Source organism: Dicentrarchus labrax, unplaced genomic scaffold, assembly GCF_905237075.1.
Source record: "Dicentrarchus labrax unplaced genomic scaffold, dlabrax2021, whole genome shotgun sequence".
Classification (NCBI taxonomy): domain Eukaryota; kingdom Metazoa; phylum Chordata; class Actinopteri; family Moronidae; genus Dicentrarchus; species Dicentrarchus labrax.
In genome coordinates, this window is record NW_026136853.1 from 396,350 (window position 1) to 415,023 (window position 18,674).

The following is an 18,674-nucleotide window of genomic DNA, read 5'->3' on the forward strand; positions in this document are numbered from 1 at the left end:
TATTAGATCTTAGTGCTGCATTTGACACCATTGACCATGATATTCTTTTACAGAGACTTGAGCATCAAATTGGCATTAAAGGAACTGCCCTAAGCTGGTTTAAGTCATACTTATCAGATCGTTCTCAGTTTGTACATGTTAACGATGAATCCTCCATAAATACTAAAGTTAGTCATGGAGTTCCACAAGGTTCTGTACTTGAACCAATACTATTTACTGTATATATGCTCCCTTTAGGCAACATTATTAGGAATCACTCCATTAACTTTCACTGTTATGCAGATGATACGCAGTTATATCTATCGATCAAGCCCAATGAAATTAATCAATTATCTAAATTACAAACATGTCTTAAGGACATAAAATCCTAGATGACCTGCAATTTTCTGATGTTAAACTCAGAAAAAAACCGAAATTCTTGTTCTTGGCCCCAAAAACCTTAGAGACTCACTGTCTAAAGATATAGTTACTCTAGATGGCATTACCTTGGCCTCTAGCACCACTGTCAGGAATCTTGGAGTTATCTTTGATCAGGATTTGTCATTTAACTCCCACATAAAGCAGACCTCTAGGACTGCCTTCTTTCATTTACGTAATATTACAAAAATTAGACACATACTATCACAGACAGATGCAGAAAAACTAATCCATGCATTTGTTACTTCAAGGCTGGATTACTGCAACTCTTTATTATCAGGTTGCCCCAATAAGTCCATTAAAACACTCCAATTAATTCAGAACGCTGCAGCACGAGTACTGACAGGAACTAGAAAAAGAGATCACATCTCTCCTGTACTAGCTACTCTGCATTGGCTCCCTATAAAATGTAGAATTGAATTTAAAATCCTCCTCCTCACCTACAAAGTTCTTCATGGTCAGGCCCCTTCATATCTTAAAGAGCTCATAGTACCCTATTACCCCACTAGAACACTACGTTCTCTGAATGCTGGGCTACTTGTGGTTCCTATAGTATCTAAAAGTAGAACAGGAGCCAGAGCCTTCAGTTACCAAGCTCCTCTCCTGTGGAACCAGCTTCCAGTTGTGGTTCGGGAGGCAGACGCCCTCACCACATTCAAGAGTAGGCTTAAGACATTCCTCTTTGATAAAGCTTATAGTTAGGGCTGGATCAGGTGAGTCCTGAACCATCCCTTAGTTATGCTGCTATAGGCCTAGACTATCGGGGGATTTCCCATGGTGCACTGAGCTCCTCCCTTCCTCTCTCTTTCTGCACTCATTCATGTCCCATTAATGCATGTTACTAACTTCACTTCTTCCCCGGAGTTCTTGTGCTTTCTCGTCTCGCAGGTTCTTGTCGATCCTGGTGGAGCCTCCTGCCATGGTCCTGCTAGATTGCCATTGCCAATACTGTTGTTACTGTGCACCTGTCTGTCTGTCTGTCTCTCGCTCTCTCTCTCTCTGCCTCTCTCTCTCTCTCTCTCTCTCTCTCTCTCTCTCTCTCACCCCAACTGGTCAAGACAGACGACCACCCACCTAGAGCCGGAGGATCTGTCCTAGGTTTCTGCCTTTTAACAGGCAGTTTTTCCTTGCCCTTGTCGCCAAGTGCTTGTTCATGGTGGTACTGTTGGGTCTCTGTAATTAATGTTTTAAAGAGTTCGGTCTAGACCTGCTCTATTTGAAAAGTGTCCTGAGATAACTTCTGTTATGAATTGGCGCTATACAAATAAAATTGAATTGAATTGAATCTCCACTTCCTGTTCAAATCCCCTCTGCTCCACACTGTCACACCAAACGCCATTCAAAAAACGGCTTTTTTAAGGAAGTAAAACCTTTATTTCCACCATCAGTGAGACTCTGATTCTCTTCAATCTACAGACACAATCTGCTCACATTGACTCAGTAACATCATTAACTAACCTGTGAGGAAGAGTTGGACACAGACACACTCACTGACGCTCTGCAGACTGTATGGCTGCTCTCAACTATTGGCTGCCTGTAATCAAACGGCTTTATTAATTTCTTCTACAGGGACGTTCAGCTGTCATTAATAAATTCAGTAATTCACAGAGAACTGAACCAGAATGTGAATTTAATTATTTAAAGAGTAACTTTACACCAGCTCATCCCGTCTGCTCTATAACCACAGCCACCAGTGATGTCACAGTGTACTGACACACCCAGGAGTACAGGTCTATGTCACTGCAGGGAGGTGAAGTTAAACCACTGGAGGTCAATGGAAAGGTTATAACCAACCTGAGGGTGTGACAGTATACGACAGGAGGGTCACTGCGGTTGTTGAACGCGAGACAATGAACAACTTGTACTAATAAATATACAAACCCACTTTTTTAAAGATAAATGTGCATTTAATGATTGTTCAGTGAGTTTAAACAGAAACAAACCCGCTCCCACAACACAAATACAAAATCAGATTTATAAAAACATGATTTGAGAAGCGCGTTCAGTCCACCCGCCCGGCGCTGCTACAGGATACGTGAGATATGCTAATGAAGGCGGTGGATCGACCAATCGTGAGGCAGCTGCGGGGTCACACGGGCATCTGCAGCTGTGAGTACTCGTCCTGCCCGTCCTTCTCCTCCAGGTGAGGCTCTGCATCGTCAGCATCCAACTGCAGGACCAGAGGTCAGAGGTCAGGGCTGTTGTCATGGTAACAGTGTCAATAAAGCCGTCATGATTCAAGTTGTTTCGTAATGAACTCATAGTTTCATTATCTGATTAGCTTCTCCAGCTAACGTGATCCGACAACAATAACAATAAATGATGCTAACAGCACAAAGCTAACCACTACAAACAGGTAGCCTAATGTTGCAGTCTATAACTAGCGGACGAATGGCCACCCTAGTATTAGATAATAAAACATTTGCTAACTATTAGCGTAAGGTAAGATATGATACTGTCTATCCAGATTCTGTTAGCCATGTTAGCAGCTACCTGTGCTAATGATGATGTCAGGATGACATCAGTGTGATCGAGGTGTGACTCACGCTCTGCAGCTCTCTCCAGGTGAAGAGGCGGGGCAGCAGCAGCATCCTCACCGGGATGGTCAGCAGCAGCATGAAGGGGAACGCCAGCGCCGCTGCCGTCGCCATGACGACCCACAGCAGAGTCAGACAGGTCAGCTGGACGATGGTGAACAGGTGCATCCTCAATGTCCTCACCTGTGAGAGCACCGACACAGGTAAAACTAATCAGGCAATCAAAACTGAAGGGAAAGCTGACAAAGACAGGAAGTGAAGTTACTGACACAAGACTGCCACGAGAGACACGAGATTTCAAAGTAAAACAGGAAATAACCAAACTAAACATGACTGAACGTCCTTTATTACATTATATTACAGTAATGTTATTATATTATATTATATTAGTTATGTTATTATATAAGTTATGTTATTATATTAGTTATGTTATTATATTACATTACAGTAATGTTATTATATTATATTATATTACAGTAATGTTATATAATATAACATTATATTACAGTAATGTTATTATGTGACCAAAGATCCAAAGATCCACAACTGCACCCCCACAATATCCCCAACCCAAGGTGTTTCTCTTGTATGCAAGCAGGTGAAGAGTACTTATGGTTGTTCAAGTATTAAGAAAAAGGCAACTCAGTCATGTGAGAAAGTTAAATGCAAAGAAAGTAGTGCTCCGGAGAAAACACCTACTGTAAGAGAGCTAGTAGGGAAGAAGTGTTTAATCAGGTATTTCCTGCACAAACAAAAGATTCAGGCACTTTGGGACACAGGTTCACAGGTTTGTGCCATTTACCTGATGTGCCACTCCGAGATGTAGCAGAGCTAGTCGATCCACTTGATCCGTTACAAATTGAAGCAGCCAATGGGACAGAAATGCCATACATGGCTGGCTTGAAGTGTCCTTTAAGCTCACCGCTAGTGATCATGAGTTGCTAATACCCATGCTAGTGCTAAAAGGCAACCAACAACAGTGTCCCATTATTGGCTTTAATGTAATTGAACGCCTTGTCCTAGATAGCCCGCAAGATCAGACAAAGCAAGGAGACAAAGAGAAACTTGTGAAGGCTGTAAAAATGGCTTTTCCTCATCTCAGGAAGAACAAAGCAAAAACCTTTATTAATGCGTGAGTGTAGGGCAAGCATGTGATCATAATGTAAGGACAGCAAATGAGAGAATCAGTGTGCCTAAACAGAGCTCCATCCAAATTGAGTGTCGAGTACAGGCCCCACCTTATTTAAAACAGATCATCTACCAACTGCATCCATTCACCATGTCCAGGCCCAGAGTTCCAGTGAAAGCATCCCTGCACATGAACCTTGGGATCCTCCTGTTGATTTGACTCACCTTGAAGAACATCAGAGACAAAGTCATCAGATGTTAAGAGAAGAATCAGAGTCATTTTCCAGGTCTGATGATGACATAGGCTGTGTGGAAAACCTACAAATGGACATTTCACTAAAAGATGTTGAGCCAGTGTCAAAAGCATATCTCTCTGTTCCAAAGCCTTTGTACAAGGAGATAAAAGACTACTTACGGGACTTGATAGCACAGGGGTGGGTTGAAAAATCTACCTCTTCCTACCCCTCCCCAGTTGTCTGTGTAAGAAAAAAAGACGGTACGCTGCGCTTATGTATTGACTACAGGGAGCTCAATAGGAAAACTCACCCAGACCGCCACCCCATCCCCAAAGTGCAGGACATTATGGACACTCTGGGGGGAAACACCCTCTTTTCGCTGCTGGACCAGGGTAAGGCATATCACCAGGGGTTCATGTCAAAGGACAGTAGACACTTAACAGCTTTTGTGACCCCCTGGGGCCTGTATGAGTGGGTCCGAATCCCATTTGGGCTCATGAACGCACCTGCAGCGTTCCAGCGCTGTATGGAACAGTGCTTAGAGGGCTTAAGGGATGAAATATGTGTGCCTTATCTCGATGACGTTCTTGTGTTTAGCAAAACCTTTGAGGATCATATCAGTGATTTCAGAAGGGTGCTGCGACGACTGAGGGGACATGGGATAAAACTGAAACCCAAGAAATGTGACCTGTTTAAAGCGGAAGTACGGTACCTTGGGAGGATTGTGTCTGCTGAGGGAAACAGGATGGACTCTGCTGGTACTGCTGCAGTAAGGGCTCTGAAAGACAAGCAGCCAGGTAGTGTTGGTGAACTAAGAGCAATATTAGGACTGTTGAGTTATTACCGGCAGTACATCAAGGATTTTTCAAGGATTTATTGCCTGCCCCTTGTATGACCTGCTTAAAAAACCTGCAGAGACTGAGACCTTGCAAAACAAAAAGAGGAAGTGGCAAACAAAACGAAACAGCAAATCCAACACACCCATTGAGGGGACTGATGCACACCAGTCAATACTGGAACAGTTGATAGACTGTCTCATTCAGCCTCCTTGTTCTAGGCTTCCCAGAGTTTTCACAGCCTTTTATCCTCCATACTGACGCTTCCAACCAAGGACTAGGTGCAGTTTTGTATCAAAGGCAGAATGGGAAGCTTCGTGTAATTGCTTATGGCTCCCATACTTTAACTGCAGCAGAGAAAAATTACCATCTACATTCAGGCAAGTTAGAGTTTTTAGCTCTTAAGTGGGCAATCACAGAGAAATTTCGTGATTATCTATACTATGCACCATTCTTCATGGTCTACAGTGACAATAATCCACTTACCTATGTGCTGTCCACTGCTAAACTGAATGCAACAGGGTGCCAATGGGTAGCAGAACTAGCAGATTTCCATTTCACGATCAAATACCGCCCTGGTAAAGAAAATATTGACGCAGACAGTCTGTCCAGAATGCCTTTGGATGTGGAGACATTCATGAAAGAGTGTTCAGAGGAAATGGCATATGATGTGATTAGTGCAGCTACAGACAGGCAGTGGAAAATCAGGATGAATCCAACCTGTCTTGGTCCATTGGCGTTTCAGTTGAATGTGCGGCAGTTGCTACAGGCACATCCCTCATTCCACTAACAACAGGACAAATTAAACACGACCAGAGGAATGATCCCACTGTTGGATCGGTGGTTCAGTTCAGACTGGCTGACAAAAAGCCATCAGGTCAAGAACTAAAACAACTCAGTCCACAGATCACATGTCTTCTCAGAGAGTGGGACAAACTGGAAATTAATGAAAGTGGAGTGTTGTACAGGAAAACTGCAAACAGAAAACAATTGGTGCTTCCTGAAAAATATAAAAGTACAGTGTTAAAGGAACTTCACAATGAGATGGGCCACCAAGGTGTTGACAGGACAACATCACTGATACGAGACCGATTTTACTGGCCCTACATGCAGCGAGAGATAGAGGATTATGTCGCAAGAAGATGTGTGTGCCTAAAACACAAGAAGCCAAATCATGAGACAAGAGTACCGCTGACAAGCATTGTCACCACTCAACCGTTTGAGCTTATCTCAGTGGATTTCTTGCACCTTGATAAATGTAAAGGTGGTTATGAATATATTCTTGTAATAAGTGACCATTTTACACGTTTTGCACAAGCTTACGTCACAACTTCAAAATCAGGCAAAACAGCGGCAGACAAAATATTTAATGACTATGCATTGAAATTTGGCTTCCCAACAAGGATACACCACGATCAGGGGGGTGAATTTGAAAATCAACTGTTCACACAACTGAAAAAGTACTGTGGAGTTGCTGGGTCGAGAACTACTCCCTACCACCCTCAAGGGAACGGACACGTAGAGCGGTTTAACCGAACACTACTCCAGATGTTGAAGACCCTCACAGAGAGACAAAAGACTAACTGGAAAGACTCACTAAACAAACTGATGTACGCGTACAATTGTACTGACAGCGAAGTGACTGGTTTCTCGCCATTTTACCTGTACGGGCGTTCCCCGCGACTGCCAGTTGACATGTTGTTCAACTTGACCTCGGGAACAAGGAAACTGTAATCACCGTAACTACATGGAGAAGTGGAAGCAAGGCATGGAAGAAGCCTATGAGATCACTAGAGAAAATGCTCATAAAGCTGCTGTAAGAAGTAAGAGACATTATGACAGTAAAGTGAAAAGCTCAGTATTACAGCCTGGTGATCATGTCTTAATCAGGAACATGACATCCCGTGGTGGTCCAAGAAAACTGAGGAGCCACTGGGAGGATACTATCCACACAGTTGTGCACCAAGTGAGTAAAGACATCCCTGTTTATGAACTGAGGCCTGAGAAAGGAAGAGGGAGATCAAGGATCTTGCATCACAATCTTCTCCTCCCATGTGACTACCTGCCACTGGAAACCTCAGTACAGCCACGAGCGAGGCAGAGAAATGTGGAGGAAATCGAGGAAGCAGAGCAGTCAGAGGAAGAGGACGATGATGAGTATTATCCAGTTCCACTTCAGCACCAATCTGAACCGTGCCTGTCTGAGACAATCAATCCTATGCGTACTAGTACACCTCCCAAGCTTGAACGCATACAATCTGAAGAAAACATGCCACCTGAGCCTGAGAAAGAACAAGCGTTGGATCAAAGAGAAAACTCACAGGTGAGAGAGGACAGTTATGTTGAGGACCTGCAATTGGAGGACGCTGCTCCTTCGTCTGTGCCAAGTGATCTCAGTGGTGAGGAGTGTCAGCGGCCTAGACGTCAACATAGACAGCCCAAGATCTTCACATATGACCGGCTCGGCTCACCGGCCTGTTACAACCTTAGGACACTACAGCGGCAAGACTGTATGGTGCCATGGACATACACTGTGCAGCCATACCACTTCTGGCACACCCGACATTAGAGACGTGGAAGACAGAAACATTGCACGCCACTGAACTGAGTTAGTACATATACATTACACTCAAAATGGACTCCACATTTAACATGGACTGTTGCACATGACTGTGGTGTAACTGTGGTTACACTCAACATACACATTTATATGACATTGTTGCAGTCAGTCACATCACATTCATGGACCTTTATTAAAGGCAAGTGAAATTAACTTGGACATACTATAAGAACCGTTAACAAGGCGGCAATGAACTCTGTGTAACTACGTGGACACTGTAGGTCAGAACAAGTCCCGAAACAGAGAACAAGGACACTGAGGGACACTGGGTGTTATCCGAGTATAAAAGAATGTTTGAAAAGAGTTCCAGTCTGTAATATTGCACTATATAAGAGAAAATGCAGCTGAATTGTTGGTCTAAAATAGTGGTACATTGTGTATCTATTAATGTTGTAAGGTTTAACTCCTTGTTTGCACTAAAGGTCAAAGGTTAAGATGTTGGGGACAGCATCTATTTTGAGGGGGAGTATGTGACAAGTTGTATGTAACAATTTATTCCAAAATACAATTTATTTTGAGTTAAATATAATTCATCTGAAAAGCTAATTTCAGTTTGATATTATCACAGTTATTATAGTATCTATTTTAAAAGATGTAATTTCATTTATGGTAGTTGTGAATGTATATGAAGAATATGCAACGAGAGAGTAATACCAAGAAGGGGAATGCAGATAGGTAATACAGATCCTTATCTGTGTGGTTTAATGGTTCGTCGATCTGTTGGTAATGCCTCGGGGCTCCAGTAGGGGGATCGCGCTCCTCTTCCTCATTCAATACAGACGAGTGAAGGAAAGAGCTGCGTGTGTTTTCCTCATCCTTCTCCCGTTACTATTCCCCTTTTTAAGGTAATTACCGTTTGCAAAGCACTGTATACTTATACTATACTTAGTATTTTTCTTTATGTTACTCTGGTTTTAAATGCATGGAAAAGATGTTTTTGTTGGACTTATTTGTTGTTTAGTTTCTTACCAACTCAGACGTGTAAGCTAGCAGCCGGATACCTCGTGGCCACGAAGTGTGTTACTGTTTCATTTATATATTTATATATTTGTGTCTAGTTCATGTCATAATGACGAAAATTGATAAGTCAACATGTTAAAAATACATTTCATTATTCAAAAGTCCCATGATAATTTAGATTGTTAAAAATATAATTTACATGTCGTGTTTATTTGGTTAAAACAATAATTTAGATGATTTAGAACATGTTAAAAAGACACTGATGATATTTGTGGTCCTAAAACTGAGTGTGCATATGTATACATTTGTCTGTTGTTTGTTTAAATTAAGATTCAATACAGACGAGTGAAGGAAAGAGCTGCGTGTGTTTTCCTCATCCTTCTCCCGTTACTATTCCCCTTTTTAAGGGTACAACAATTATATTATATTACATTACAGTAATGTTATTATATTATATTATATTACAGTAATATTATATAACATTATATTACAGTAATGTTATTATATTATATTAGTTATGTTATTATATTACATTAATGTTATTATATTATATTATATTATATTAGTTATGTTATTATATTACATTACAGTAATGTTATTTTATTATATTAGTTATGTTATTATATTATATTACAGTAATGTTATATAATATAATATAATATATTACAGTAATGTTACACACTGGAGCTTTCAGTCAACTGGATGTTGATGACTTTGGTCGGGGAGGGGAGACGGGGCTGACCTTGCGGACGTAGTTGTGGTCGGGGTGGTACTTCGGGGGCATCAGCAGCAGGATTAGTCGCTCTGTGAGCTGGATCCCATTCAGTGACATCACACCCATGTAGAGGAAGATCCCAAACAGCACCGCCAAAGGAATCTGACGCAGAACCTCCCCAATCACGATGGACAGACCTGAGAGGGCGGAGAGGAACCAGATCAGCCGCAGTAAAGACAGTAACAGCAGCAGTAATGGTTGTAGGACACTGTAGACAGTCGTACCCACTAAAACAGCCACCAGGAAGCCCGTCACCCGCTGCTCCTTCACCTCCTGGATGCGGGGCTTGTCTCCGGGGGCGACGGATTTGCTCATGACAGTGAGGGCATTGGTGTGGGTGACTGAGCGGACTGTGGCGGCGGATAACCAGGGCAATCCAAACAGCGCCGAAACTCCGCCCACCACCACGATGATGAGGAGGTCCAGGTGAAAACCAGTTCCCTTCACCAGCATCCTCTCCTTCTTACTGACAATCAGCCTAACGGACAGACAGACGCAGGAAACATGAGATAGCTTGTTTCCAGTCAGGTGGATTTAATCATGTTAGAGAGACAATTACAACATATGTTAGCTCTGATGTTGTTATATCGCTCTCTTAAGAGCCACCATACTCCTTCACTAGCAGTGTTTAAACTCCACCTGTCCTTCCAGCTCCCAGTCCGGTTACAGACAGCTAATAGCGCGGCTAACTACTTCCTGTGTTACAGGAGAAAATGATCGTGTTGGAACAATCCTCTGATACTTTGGTCCCAGGGACGAGGAGCAGCTCCTGAATGCAGTCTAATGTCGGTTTGGTTTCTCTGAGACTGTCAGACTGAAAGTGTCACTGAGACTCTGAACGATGATTATGAGATTATGTTATCTGCTGCAGATCGAGGCAGTGGTGAACAGAAACTGTGTGTTTTGTGAGATCAAGTTTTAATCAAAGGAGTCTGGTGGCTTTGGAAGAAACATCCAGGATCAATATAACTACTTATAACACATATGGAGACAAGAGGAAAGTGTTGTACGCTGTGATCTGGGACTCCATGAAGATGAGGATGAAGACAAGGATGGCCGGCAGGATGCTGGCGGCCATCATCCAAACAGGAAACTCCCCGTCTGACCCCAGAGGAGAAATCAGCCAACCACGCTTCTCTGGACTGGACACCGAGAATCCACTGGGCACGTTCAGTTTCTGACAACAACAAGAAGAGAGGAGTTTAAATAGCGGGTCAACACAGTCGAGATGTTCCGATACCATTTTCCATTTAAGGCAGTATGGAAGGAATATCTGGTATCGGAACAAGTCTACAACACAGGATCGTCTTTATGAGTGTTAAACCCTGACCTGGGTGTAGGTGTCCTCCACACTGTAGTCCACCAGCACCATGAGGAGGATAGCAATGGGGACCCCAAAGTCTCCAATGATCCTACGGAGCTAGAACATACAGTTCATTGATCAGTGATGTGACACCGTACATCCCCAAAGTTAAGACCATAACTGTCTACTTGAGGAGATTATTTAAGTGCACAAGACTCATGGGAGTTGTAGTTGTTGATAAGACTGATGATTCTGTTTCCCCAGTAAACAGTGTATGAACTCTAGAGCTATGTTCTATATGGAGCTGATTCAATCAATAATCTATAATCATTAAACAGTGTATAAACTCTGTGTTGAATTCTTACATTATCTCAAATGTTTCCAAAAATGTTCAAACTCAGAGAAATGTCATTTTTTTCTATAGCTGTAGAAACCTGTCTGTAGCTGTAGAAACCTGTCTGTAGCTGTAGAAACCTGTCTGTAGCTGTAGAAACCTGTAGAAACCTGTAGAAACCTGTCTGTTGCTGTAGAAACCTGTCTGTAGCTGTAGAAACCTGTAGAAACCTGTAGAAACCTGTCTGTATGTGTAGAAACCTGTCTGCTCCTGTAGAAACCTGTAGAAACCTGAATGTACCTGTAAAAAGCTGTCTGTACCTGTAGAAACCTGTCTGTACCTGTAAAAACCTGTCTGTACCTGTCTGTACCTGTCTGTACCTGTAGAAACCATGGAGCTGAATCAATCAATAATCTATAATCATTAGACAGTATATAAACTGTTTAATTCTTACATTATCCCAAATGTTTCCAAAAATGTTCAAACATTAGAGAAAGAGATGTCAAAAAAATGTCATTTTTTTCTATAGCTGTAGAAACCTGTCTGTACCTGTCTGTACCTGTAGCAACCAGTAGAAACCTGTCTGTACCTGTAGAAACCTGTCTGTAGCTGTAGAAACCTGTAGAAACCTGTCTGTAGCTGTAGAAACCTGTAGAAACCTGTCTGTACCTGTCTGTGGCTGTAGAAACCTGTCTGTACCTGTCTGTACCTGTCTGTACCTGTAGAAACCTGTCTGTAGCTGTAGAAACCTGTAGAAACCTGTCTGTACCTGTCTGTGGCTGTAGAAACCTGTCTGTACCTGTCTGTACCTGTCTGTACCTGTAGAAACCTGTCTGTACCTGTAGAAACCTGTCTGTACCTGTCCGTACCTGTAGAAACCTGTCTGTACCTGTCTGTACCTTTAGAAACTTGTCTGTACCTGTCTTTAGCTGTAGCAACCTGTGGAAACCTGTAGAAACCTGTAGAAACCTGTCTGTAGCTGTAGAAACCTATCTGTACCTGTAGAAACCTGTCTGTACCTGTAGAAACCTGTCTGTAGCTGTAGAAACCTGTTTGTAGCCGTAGAAACCTGTCTGTAGCTGTAGAAACCTGTAGAAACCTGTCTGTACGTGTAGAAACCTGTCTGTACCTGTCTGTAGCTGTAGAAACCTGTCTGGAGCTGTAGAAACATGAAGAAACATGTCTGTACCTGTAGAAACCTGTCTGTACCTGTAGAAACCTGTAGAAACCTGTCTGTACCTGTCTGTAGCTGTAGATACCTGTCTGTACCTGTCTGTAGCTGTAGAAACCTATCTGTACCTGTAGAAACCTGTCTGTACCTGTAGAAACCTGTCTGTAGCTGTAGAAACCTGTTTGTAGCCGTAGAAACCTGTCTGTAGCTGTAGAAACCTGTAGAAACCTGTCTGTACGTGTAGAAACCTGTCTGTACCTGTCTGTAGCTGTAGAAACCTGTCTGGAGCTGTAGAAACCTGAAGAAACCTGTCTGTACCTGTAGAAACCTGTCTGTACCTGTAGAAACCTGTAGAAACCTGTCTGTACCTGTCTGTAGCTGTAGATACCTGTCTGTACCTGTCTGTAGCTGTAGAAACCTATCTGTACCTGTAGAAACCTGTCTGTACCTGTAGAAACCTGTCTGTAGCTGTAGAAACCTGTAGAAACCTGTCTGTACCTGTCTGTAGCTGTAGAAACCTATCTGTACCTGTAGAAACCTGTCTGTACCTGTCTGTAGCTGTAGAAAAACGCAGAAACCTGTCTGTACCTGTAGAAACCTGTCTGTACCTGTAGAAAGCTGTCTGTAGCTGTAGAAACCTGTCTGTACCTGTCTGTAGCTGTAGAAACCTGTCTACCTGTAGAAACCCGTAGAAACCTGTCTGTACCTGTAAAAACCTGTCTGTAGCTGTAGAAACCTGTCTGCACCTGTCTGTACCTGTAGAAACCTGTAGAAACCTGTCTGTTCCTGTAGAAACCTGTCTGTAGCTGTAGAAACCTGTCTGTACCTGTCTGTACCTGTCTGTACCTGTCTGTAGCTGTAGATACCTGTCTGTACCTCTCTGTAGCTGTAGAAACCTGTAGAAACCTGTCTGTAGCTGTAGAAACCTGTTTGTAGCTGTAGAAACCTGTCTGTACCTGTCTGTACCTGTCTGTACCTGTCTGTAGCTGTAGATACCTGTCTGTACCTCTCTGTAGCTGTAGAAACCTGTAGAAACCTGTCTGTAGCTGTAGAAACCTGTTTGTAGCTGTAGAAACCTGTCTGTAGCTGTAGAAACCTGTAGAAACCTGTCTGTACGTGTAGAAACCTGTCTGTACCTGTCTGTAGCTGTAGAAACCTGAAGAAACCTGTCTGTACCTGTAGAAACCTCTAGAAACCTGTAGAAACCTGTCTGTAGCTGTAGAAACCTGTCTGTACCTGTCTGTAGCTGTAGATACCTGTCTGTACCTGTCTGTAGCTGTAGAAAACTGTCTGTACCTGTAGAAAGCTGTCTGTACCTGTAGAAACCTGTCTGTACCTGTCTGTAGCTGTAGAAACCTGTCTACCTGTAGAAACCCGTAGAAACCTGTCTGTACCTGTAAAAACCTGTCTGTAGATGTAGAAACCTGCCTGTGGCTGTAGAAACCTGTCTGCACCTCTCTGTACCTGTAGAAACCTGTCTGTTCCTGTAGAAACCTGTCTGTACCTGTAGAAACCTGTCTGTAGCTGTAGAAACCTGTAGAAACCTGTCTGTACCTGTCTGTACCTGTCTGTACCTGTCTGTAGCTGTAGATACCTGTCTGTACCTCTCTGTAGCTGTAGAAACCTATCTGTACCTGTAGGAACCTGTACAAACCTGTCTGTTCCTGTAGAAACCTGGCTGTACCTGTAGAAACCTGTAGAAACCTGTCTGTTCCTGTAGAAACCTGTCTGTACCTGTAGAAACCTGTCTGTAGCTGTAGAAACCTGTCTGTACCTGTAGAAACCTGTCTGTAGCTGTAGAAACCTGTACAAACCTGTCTGTTCCTGTAGAAACCTGTCTGTACCTGTCTGTAGCTATAGAAAACTGTCTGTACCTGTCTGTAGCTATAGAAACCTGTAGAAACCTGTCTGTACCTGTAGAAACCTGTCTGTAGCTGTAGAAACCTGTCTGTAGCTGTAGAAACCTGTCTGTAGCTGTAGAAACCTGTAGAAACCTGTCTGTACCTGTAGAAACCTGTCTGTAGCTGTAGATACCTGTCTGTACCTGTCTGTAGCTGTAGATACCTGTCTGTACCTGTCTGTAGCTGTAGAAACCTATCTGTACCTGTAGGAACCTGTACAAACCTGTCTGTTCCTGTAGAAACCTGGCTGTACCTGTAGAAATCTGTAGAAACCTGTCTGTACCTGTAAAAACCTGTCTGTAGCTGTAGAAACCCGTAGAAACCTGTCTGTAGCTGTACCTGTCTGTAGCTGTAGCCGTAGCTGTAGCTGTCTGTAGCTGTAGCTGTCTGTAGAAACCTGTCTGTAGCTGTAAAAACCTGTAGAAACCTGTCTGTACCTGTAAAAATCTGTCTGTACCTGTAAAAATCTGTCTGTACCTGTAGAAACCTGTCTGTACCTGTAGAAACCTGTAGAAACCTGTCTGTACCTGTAGAAACCTGTCTGTAGCAATCTGTAGCTGTACCTGTCTGTACCTGTAGAATCATGTCTGTACCTGTCTGTAGCTGTACCTGTCTGTACCTGTAGAATCATGTCTGTACCTGTCTGTACCTTTAGAAACCTGTCTGTAGCTGTAGCTGTCTGTAGCTGTCTGTAGAAACCTGTCTGTAGCTGTACTTATATGTACTAACCCTGCCAGGGAAGAAGGAGCTGTTCTTGAACTTGCGCAGGTAGAAAGCGATGAAATATGTTCCCGCCATGAGCACCAGTGACAGCAGGGCTGTGTTTGGTTCTCCAACAACCTTCCCAGGATTCCCGGCGGCTGTGGTGTAGTTGCACAGAGAGGGAGATACTGTGTTGTTTCCATGGTAACAGTTTTGGAGAGGATGCTCCTGAAAGATCTGGAATAGACCAACAGAAAGAAGAAGAAACTGTAGCTAAGCTAACTGGTGTTGGTTGCTTCGTGGTGTTGGCTGATGGGTGATTGGTAAACGGCGAGCTAGTTAGTAGCATGGAGCTAATGGTCCAAATAAAATATAGGATCATTTCAGATAGTAACGTTATTCTAAATATTATTGTCAGTTACTTTACAGCGTTCAGTGTTTGTCACTGACGCCCAGGATGATGCTCGCTCAGATGTATGTAACCTTTTAGATAAAATTTCACATTTTATTCATGTATCCATCCGTGCCTTGTCTTCAGACTACTACTTAAGCCACATCTGTCATAAAGCCCAAGGTCTTGCTCGTTGCTGACCTGTGACCTCTGACCTCACCTTGACCAGTTTGGCGAAGGTCTCGTAGATGAAAATGAGGGAGATGAGGAAGGAGAAGATCTCCTGAGTGAAACGGGAGACAAAGCGAACCAGGATGCTTCCCTCGAAGGCCACAGTGAGGAGAACGATCAGCACCAGCCAGAAACCGATCCACACCCTTCCTGTCAGATACTCGATCCCATTGTCTTTACAAAACTGCACATGAGCACACATTTTAGGGCACAGTGAACAAGTTAGCTAAAAACATACTTTCCTTTGCAGTAGCTTTCTGGATCAATTGATATGTGATCCTGGGATGTTTTATTTGAATAGGGAGTTACTGTAGTATAGATGGACAGAATAAAAGCATGAATGATCATCTCCATATTATCTTCAAACACATAGGCTTGAGTTTAGCAGTTCCTCAAAAACAGGAATAACACTTAATATGATGCTGAAGAGTCAGTGCCTGGTTGATGGTAGATTTAACACAGATTTAACAATTCAGGACAAAAAAACCTGAGTAGAACATTTACAACCAAAGCAAGCTGCACCTAGACGATCTTTGAACAGGGACCATCCATATACAATGATTTCTTCAAATGTGACTGAAGTTCCATTTGTAGGCAATAAGGAGGAAGGCCACAAGATGTGGTTGAAAACCTTGGAAAAAAGAGTAAGTGTTTTCCTAAGTGTTGAGCCTTATTATCTGATCAAAGGGAAGCAAGGCAACCAAAAGAGGACCCAGGTTAGAACCCTGGGGCATGCCACAGATGTTTCAAGGGTTATAGACCTGATGCTGTAGGAAAATTCACAAAGAAAAAAAACTGTTAAAAAAGTTAAATGAAAAGTGTCTCTAGTGTGTTCTATGGACAATCTAGAGTAACTAGGACTGTTTCAGTTCTTGCTTCAGTTTGTCACATTTAACACAAGTGTGTAGACTTTCTGTCAGGTGAGCTCACAGTGTAGAAGGCCTCTTCAAAAACAAGCAGTGGTCCGGAAAAGCCGATCACCAGCAGAGGCTGAGCACCCAGCACACTGAACACTATGCCCTGCAGCGCCGTGGCAACTATCAGCTCCGACACACCAATCAGACCCTCTGTTTTCTCACCTGCGTCACAGGAAAGAGATAATAGCTATAAAACCTTTATAGTCCAAGAAACTTAATTGTGAAGATTTAAGAAGAGTCTTTGAGAATCCAGGCAGCTGAAACTTGGTCAACCAAACCTCACCAGGTAGTTCTGGTAGTCTCTGTTACTGTTTCTGGAATCTGGACTCACCCAAAAGTCCACCAAAGGTAATGGCAGGCGACAGCGCAGCAAAGTAGATGAAGATGATAGCGGCCATGCACTGAGGGTTCAGAGCATCACGAAGGTCGCTGAGGTACTGAGGGTACCGTCGAGTCACGTCTTTGATCAGACCTCCGAAAAAACGTCCTGATCGTCTCAGGGGCTCATCACCAGGTTTGGAAGGAACGAGGGAATCTATAATTCAAAAAAATTAGTCCTATCATTGCACATAACTCCAAAACATCAACATAATGCTGTTAAAAGGTCCTCTCATGACAACTGACCTTCATCGTGCTGAATGCTGCTCTGTTTCTCCTGCAGTTTGCCGCTCTGCTCCTCCACCCTCTTTCTAAGCATTTCTCGTTGGAAGCGAGCGACCGAGTGGAGCAGCTCGTCACCGCCGACCTCCGAGGGAGGAAGGACGACACTGCAGTCCAAAAACCGGTTGATGGCTGACAGCAGGTCCTGGCGGTCGTCAGCCTGGTACGCTGCCTCGTGGAAGTGCTAAAGGAGCAGACAGAGGTAGAGTTCTTTATACAATATTTACCACATTACATGGGTTCAAGGTAGTACAGCATTATTTGGTGGCAGACAGACCTAACTGCTGGGTAGGGATGGGAATCAAGAACCAGTTCTTCTTCAGAACCGGTGCCCAGTGAATTGATTCCTTGGAACCATTAGCGTGCCTGCTTAACGATTCTGCCTATCGGTTCCGCTCGTTGCAAATGCGTCATGGCAGAACCGCTCTAAAGTTTGGTTATATTTCACAAATATCTGCTTGCGTGTCCCCTATGTCCTCCTTTTTGATGTGAAGGAAATGGCCACCCTATTTCAGTCTGTATTTTTAGTTTTTATGGCACATAATGTCAGTTGGGCTTAAAAAGCCAAACATTTATTTTTTTGTCTGGACCAATTAATGTGAAAATTAACAATTTCCTAATCCTAAGGCACTATTGATAATCTTTCAAGGCACACACTGCGTGCCATGGCGTACTGGTAGAGAAACACTGCCTAGGCTATGGGTCCCTGGACTTTACTTTGAGAAGTAGCTCACCTACTTTTAGGTTTGTTCTGAGGTTGCTACACATAATTTGTGTATACTCTGTGCTGTGTCTTCTGATCAGATATTAAAGCGAGTTAATACAAACAAACAAATTTGTACTTATTCCCTCACCCAATGAGAATCGATAAGAGAATGGATAAGAGAATCGATAAGAGAATCGGATTGATAAGCAATATTGATAATGGAATCGGAATCATTAAATTCTTATCAATTGCCATCCCTACTGCTGGGACTTACCTTGTCTGACATGAGTGTGGAGATGGAGCGTCCGATCTGGTGGTAGTCAATGTTGGCGGTAGGTGGGCCTAGCAGGAGGAAGAGGAACCTCACGGGGACAGGAACCTCCAGGACAGACTCCAGAAGAACTGCCTCTTGCAGCCGCACAAATGCCATGGAGGGTTGGTCCAGGAAGCCAACACTGCCTGCAGACACACAGAGGGACGCACTAAACCCACTTAACCTGCTCTGAGGATGGACTCCTGAATAAAAATGTGTTTGTGATGCGTACCAACGAGGACAACGGTGGCCTCGGCTCTCTCTGGGATCTTCTCCATCAGCTTCACTTCATGTTTGGATCTGGAGTGACCCAGGGGCGGGGCTTCTTTCTGAACACAATGGAAGTGAAGAATAAAGTCAGTGAATCCGAACAGGTTCATAGTTCTGTCTTACACTCCCATGGCTCCTCATAAACTGCTATACTGATGGCACCAAGTTATTTTTCTCCAGTCTCTCATCTGACATTGAGGTGTAGGTGAGAGTGCTCAAACTGGACAGGCTAATGGCAGCTACAACAACAGTTAGTGGAATTGAGG

At 43.3% G+C, this 18,674-nt stretch overlaps 2 protein-coding genes and 1 long non-coding RNA gene across 6 annotated transcripts in view; 1 reads left to right on the plus strand and 2 right to left on the minus strand.

Annotated features, from left to right (window-relative positions):
- Positions 1-376: 376 nt before the first annotated feature.
- LOC127360175 (uncharacterized) overlaps positions 377-18,674 on the plus strand; it is a 50,885-nt gene continuing 32,587 nt past the window's right edge. For both annotated transcript variants that reach the window (XR_007883316.1, XR_007883317.1), the window contains exon 1: positions 377-1,515. This is a non-coding gene — a long non-coding RNA (uncharacterized LOC127360175). The remainder of the gene's footprint in view (positions 1,516-18,674) is intronic.
- slc4a2a (solute carrier family 4 member 2a) overlaps positions 1,769-18,674 on the minus strand; it is a 35,582-nt gene continuing 18,676 nt past the window's right edge. The window contains exons 10-22 of the mRNA XM_051394457.1: positions 18,371-18,467; positions 18,100-18,284; positions 17,084-17,303; positions 16,791-16,994; positions 16,473-16,621; positions 15,532-15,726; positions 14,948-15,157; positions 10,840-10,929; positions 10,520-10,686; positions 9,734-9,987; positions 9,477-9,646; positions 2,964-3,137; positions 1,769-2,587 (exon numbers count right to left, since the gene is read on the minus strand). Coding sequence (XP_051250417.1) covers positions 2,507-2,587; positions 2,964-3,137; positions 9,477-9,646; positions 9,734-9,987; positions 10,520-10,686; positions 10,840-10,929; positions 14,948-15,157; positions 15,532-15,726; positions 16,473-16,621; positions 16,791-16,994; positions 17,084-17,303; positions 18,100-18,284; positions 18,371-18,467 — 2,196 coding nt within the window. The 3' untranslated portion in view covers positions 1,769-2,506. The remainder of the gene's footprint in view (positions 2,588-2,963; positions 3,138-9,476; positions 9,647-9,733; positions 9,988-10,519; positions 10,687-10,839; positions 10,930-14,947; positions 15,158-15,531; positions 15,727-16,472; positions 16,622-16,790; positions 16,995-17,083; positions 17,304-18,099; positions 18,285-18,370; positions 18,468-18,674) is intronic.
- LOC127360167 (uncharacterized) lies at positions 10,925-14,858 on the minus strand. 3 transcript variants are annotated; one of them, XM_051394451.1, is made up of 9 exons: positions 14,716-14,858; positions 14,412-14,471; positions 13,852-14,021; positions 13,274-13,533; positions 12,446-12,495; positions 12,346-12,365; positions 11,866-11,985; positions 11,726-11,785; positions 10,925-11,316 (listed from the first exon to the last, which is right to left on the minus strand). In XM_051394451.1, exons 1-9 carry the CDS (start codon positions 14,847-14,849, stop codon positions 11,231-11,233), a joined length of 960 nt encoding a protein of 319 aa, XP_051250411.1. In that variant the 5' UTR covers positions 14,850-14,858; the 3' UTR covers positions 10,925-11,230. The 3 variants fall into 3 exon arrangements, 1 of the variants encoding a protein (XP_051250411.1); XR_007883315.1 differs by lacking the exons at positions 11,866-11,985; positions 12,346-12,365; positions 12,446-12,495; ... (2 more) ...; positions 14,412-14,471; positions 14,716-14,858 and adding an exon at positions 12,766-13,037 and having other exon boundaries at positions 11,259-11,316; XR_007883314.1 differs by lacking the exons at positions 11,726-11,785; positions 11,866-11,985; positions 12,346-12,365; ... (3 more) ...; positions 14,412-14,471; positions 14,716-14,858 and adding an exon at positions 12,746-13,037 and having other exon boundaries at positions 11,259-11,306.